Here is a 5433-nt window from a genome sequence, read left to right as displayed (position 1 = left end):
TGGAGGCCCAGAGATAAGAGTTCTCTCATATTAACAGCTTTATACACGTGGAGAAAGGTCGAACACTCCAAAGTTAATTCCCAGTTAAATCTGATCTGGATTTAGGAAAAAAAAAGATGTTTGAAAAAAGAAAAACAAACAAACGTATAACACCAATTCTAAAATCTCTCTGCTGGCTGCGACTAAAGTTTCGAATTGATTTTCAGATTCTTAGTTATGCATATAAATCCATGAACGAAAACTCCTCTCCTTACATCCAAGACCAAACCTCTTCCTATAAACCAGGGCGAAATTTGAGATCTGATGACTATTTATCGCTTAACGTAAGAAAATATTCAAACAAATTTAATAGTAAATCTTTCTGTATCAGTGCCTCTCAGTAATGGAATAGCATACGTTTTCTAACCACATAGAGCAATTCAGTTGAAATTTAAAAAAAAACAGAATCTGAAAATAGAACCTTTTTCCCACATGCTTTGATTATCACTGTACTCCTTTTGGTGTATTTTTAAAAATTTATTTCTTTTATTTATTTATAATTTTTTTTTTCATTGCGCCCTGAGCCGATCGTTTAGAACCAGTTACTAAGTTACTATGCGTCATTACGAGGGAAGTGACGTCACGACTGTTGTAGACTATTGATCACAATATGTCCAGTCTGACCTACATATTTGTTGAATTGTGTTTGCAAAGCAAATGACAGTGAGACAATAAATTAAATATATTACATTAAAAATAATGAATAATAATAATAATCGCAGAAGGAGCTGTATTTCAAAATTAAAAATTTTAATTGAGCTTTTATATAGCGCAATATCCATTAAATGTGCTCCAAGCGCTTTACAAAATTTCATATAGTCTAAAAAATTATCATTTTTAAAAATTGAGCTTTATGTAGCGCAAAATCCACTAAATGTGCTCAAAATGCTTTACAAGGGGTCCATGGTCAACAGCAACAATTAACATGTAGGACGAGACATGACGCCTGTCAGGCGATATTACAATTTTTTTCCGGACAGAGACAACGCTGTTGAAGGTCAGGTACTCATTTTACACCCGAGTACGGTGAGAGAATGTGAGTAAAGAGCCTTTTCCAAGGACTCAACTATGCGACGAGCGAGGCTCGAACTCAGGACCTTCCGATCCGAAAGCGAGTGTCATACCACTAGACCACATAGCCGCCCAACGACGTTTACTGTTTTTGGGTTGATAACCTTTAAGAGCTAGTGATCTTCAAACTGTTTAACGCATGTCATAGAGAATTTTTACTGTTTCACCACAGTATATATGCTGTTTTACAGTAGGTTATAGGGAATGAGATTAGCGGGAAGAGTAGCGTCCCTTGATTGGAGGTCACCTTACAGAGAGAACGTCAATTTGGTTTTGAAGTGTGTCAAGCCGCTTTCACCGGAAGCGAGGACGAGAGACGCGTGCGCACAACCAACATGACGTTCTCTCTCTAATAACTTTTCCGCCGGTGACGTCACAGACTATGGGTGACGTCCAATCAAGGGACGCTACTCTTCCGCTAATCTCATTCCCTATATTTCCCCTGCATAAGGCCAAATTATTATATCATTTTTGTTCAATATTTTAAGAATCCACAGCTTCCAGCTGTCGAAGTGGAGTCAAGTTTATTTTTTGACAAACTGATAACCCAGCATGATTGGGTAGCTGGATTAAATTAAATCGGACAGAAAGTACTTTGATATAGACCAGCGTCCGATCAAAAGGGTAGAAAACAATTGATACAGTCTTTTTGACACTGGCATTACAGATTCCGGGACAAATTCCAGTTCCGTGTGCCTCATCTGTCGAAAGGACGACTAGTTACGAAAGTAATGATTTACCTGTTTAGCTTGATTGCATTTGGCGCAGTGTTTGTTTTTGTAGGAGATTTTGGTATCGGAGTCGATAACATGAACCAAAACATCAACGGTGGTTTCAGTTGTCGGTATTTGGTCCTCACACAACGCTCTAGTTTCGTTGTCGCTAGTATAATTCTCAGGACATGAATTTATAAGAAGAGCGCCGTCTTGACAAACAGGAATTGGCGTAGACTTTAAGGGAATACCCGTTAACGTCTCTGAAGAAAGTTGTTGTGTTGTAGTTATATTCGCCCATTTTTTATAGTCAGAACAGCAGAGTCCGTAGATTTTGCACGCGTATAGGTTATCAAAACAATCAAAACATTGAACACGGTTCCAGTTATACCTGAGACGAGAAATGCAAAAACAACGGTGGATGTTTTCTAGGGTTGTTACGTCATCATCGACGTCATTCATGCTGCTTATCAATGATTGAGAACTATATAAATCTATTCCACGGCATTCACTATCTACCATTCGCTTTGATCTTAATTTTAACGCATTATTTTCCTTAAAACTTTTATCGATGTCAATAATTCCCTGTCTGGACTTCTTTAGGTATGATTTGTCATTCGATGTTTGACCATGATGTTTCGACTTGTTAAAGAGAATCAAATTATAGCTGCCGTTTTTCAAAGAATTTGAAAGATTGTTGATGTAAATACTTGATAATTTAGATTGTTTATTTGCGCGTATGTTAGAGCGGTTCCCAGTATTTCTCTTTTCTACAGACAATAAATGCTGATCTTTTACGTCCGATGAGCTCACACACAAAAGATAGACACTACACACTACTATAAGCTGTGTCACCATGGTTGAAACGTTGTTGATGAAGACCATTGTCTATCACTATCTGCAAGACAAAAAAATAAATCGAGAAAGAAAAAAACACCGATACAAATTTTATAAGACATTGATTATAGTCCCAAAATGTCCAATTTAAAACTTTCTTTAGTAAATTTGTTTGACTTTCTTTCGTCTCAGCTTACATTTAAAAGTTAAAGATACATTATTTGGTTAAATTAGAAAGGTGGACGGACTATAGAGCAAAGTCGATAACATGCAAGCGAATGGGTTTTTAAAAATCTGTTTAAAGCAGTTTGGATTCATAAAATAAATAAATAAATAAATAAATACATAAATAGATAAATAAATAGCTAAATAAATACATAACAAACTCCCATCATTCATCCTCGTCGGATTTTCTTTTCTTCAGCGTGTTTCCAGAGGAAAAAACCCGAGATCTCCCAAACCTCAGCAGAAGTCCAGCGCAGCAAAATTAGAGGGATTGGGTTTAGGGACGACACGAAATATGTAGATGGATAGAATCAAAGAATGGAGTGGATTAGGAATGGGTCATATTCCTGTAGAGGAGTGGCACAACAAGGGAAGATCCACACCCTGCATGCACCCCCCCCCCCGGCCCCCTCATTTCACGAACTCCCCAAGTTTGAGAGTTTTTGATGAGGGTCATGTAAATCGATCTATGTTTGAAGGACGAATTTTTTGGCCAAATCTTTAAATACGTGTCATTCCAGAGTACGACAGTTAACTGATTAACCCTCTCCTTACCAGCCATTTTCAGAATTTTCTCCCAAACTTCACACCCACCCAACACAAAAACAAGCATTTCCTACTCAAACAGAAAAGCACCAAGTACATTCTATACAAAATATTGTTCGAAAATATAAGACCTATTACAGAAAGTCAAGTTTTTATAGTTATATCAAAAAGAAATGAAATCTGGATGAGAAAAGTAACGGTTGCATAGTAACAAATGTGACGATTTTCCAATAGGTGGTAAGGAGAGGGTTAATGATTTAATCTAATATTTTGTTATGGAATATGTTGGTTTTACAATAAAGGGGTCCATAAAGTCTTTCCCTCTTTTCAAAGGCTTATTATTCAAAAACCATCATAATTATTTACATCTGGTTTTAACCGTTTCCTAAGGAAAAGGCATATTATATTTATGTCCAAAGACATCGACCCACATTAACATAGTAAAGTGAGCAAAATGAACATGACCTTAAAAGACCATATTTTTCTCTCCTTCTATTTCAGAATCACAACAGTGCGACAATATCCTCTCTGTGTAATGTGATTGCATGAAACGAAATCGCCATAAGTAACTCTACAATGTTTAATAGACCAGTTTAGCAGACCAACGCATGACCAAAAAACAAACAAACAAAAACAAACGACTTTTATGAAACAGCAACAAAGAAATGGGTCTTCTAACTTTGCTGAGACACAGAGTAAATGTTTGGGATTGGCAAATGCACGAAATAGCTATAGGCGTATCTTTCACTTTCATTAATGTGTAACCAATTACTTTAACTGTCTATTTAGATATCCTAGAATTATTGTATGTTGCATCGCATCTTCATGAGTGTCGGCCACGGATAATTTTTCAGGAAGACCTCTGTCCTATCACCTAGGAGACGGCCGGTCGCGAATTTCTAAACAACACATTTTCAGACTGGTGGACTGGGGAGATATGACTCGATTACCTGGTCGCCTGGGTTACCGGACACTTCTCCGCATGGCTTTTTCCTATAGGGCTACATCAGAATTTTTAAAATTCAGCTCCCATACCAGATGTTGGCACGCCTACCATAAAGTGAGCTGTTATTGAATCCATCGCGACACAAAAACTACAAAACACACAGAAGGAACTTGGAAAGATGTTGAATGGCACGGCAACAACAACAACAATAATAATAATAATAATAATAATAATAATAATAATAATAATAATAATAGTAATAATAATAATAATAATAATAATAATAATAATAATAATAATAATAATAATAATAATAATAATAATAATAATAATAATAATAATAATAATAATAATAATAATAATAACAATAATAATAATGATATGATAATAATAATAATAATAATAATAATAATAATAATAATAATAATAATAACAATAATAATGATAATGATAATAATAATAATAATAATAATAATAATAATAATAATAATAATAATAATAATAATAATAATGCTGAAAACTTATATAACGCTATAACTCCGAGACATCAGACTCTAAGCGCTTAGAGGCTCATTGAGTAAACGATAATGGTAAACAAAATGTTACGTACTGACTTTAACAATTATGTATTAAAGATGTTATTAATAAGAAAAGATTTTCTGGACACCCTACCCTGTATTTCTAATCCAAAAATGTTTGCATAGCAATTTAGGTTTTCATAACCGTAAAAGCACGCCTTGCACTTACCTCTTCAACTTTGTCTTGTCATGTCAAGAAACACGCTCTTATAGAGGTTTTGGCGTGAGATCAACACGCATGAGAGAAAGTTATGACAAACTACCGCACAGAGCTCATCTGTTTTGATTTTGAACAGTTCCAAACAACAACCCCGCCCCCCCCCCCCCAACCCCCCCCCCCCCCCCCCCACCCCCACCCCAACTGACCGCGCCTTATTTCTTATTCCTGCCAATATATTGATCTGCCCTCACTTGGCTTTTCATCATCCCGACGTGCGCGTGCGAGAAATTTTCCATAGTTATCTCCCCATATCTTTAT

The 5433-nt window shown here is 35.8% G+C and overlaps 1 protein-coding gene across 2 annotated transcripts in view; it reads right to left on the bottom strand.

Annotated features, from left to right (window-relative positions):
• LOC144968951 (uncharacterized) overlaps nt 1-5221 on the bottom strand; it is an 18886-nt gene extending 13665 nt beyond the window's left edge. Inside the window, exons 1-3 of one of the 2 annotated variants that reach the window (XM_078907844.1) lie at nt 5125-5221; nt 1851-2721; nt 1-95 (exon numbers count right to left, since the gene is read on the bottom strand). The exon at nt 1-95 is cut by the window's left edge and continues 81 nt beyond it. In XM_078907844.1, coding sequence (XP_078763970.1) covers nt 1-95; nt 1851-2708 — 953 coding nt within the window. In that variant the 5' untranslated portion in view covers nt 2709-2721; nt 5125-5221. Of the gene's footprint in view, nt 96-1850; nt 2722-5049 lie in introns of both variants that reach the window. The other variant, XM_078907843.1, reaches the window with a different exon arrangement.
• Between the last annotated feature and the right edge of the window lie 212 nt (nt 5222-5433).

The sequence above is a fragment of the Berghia stephanieae genome, chromosome 3, assembly GCF_034508935.2.
Source record: "Berghia stephanieae isolate SIO BIC M18660-M18661 chromosome 3, UCSD_Bste_1.3, whole genome shotgun sequence".
NCBI lineage: Eukaryota > Metazoa > Mollusca > Gastropoda > Nudibranchia > Aeolidiidae > Berghia > Berghia stephanieae.
This window is presented reverse-complemented; position numbering and strand designations above follow the sequence as displayed.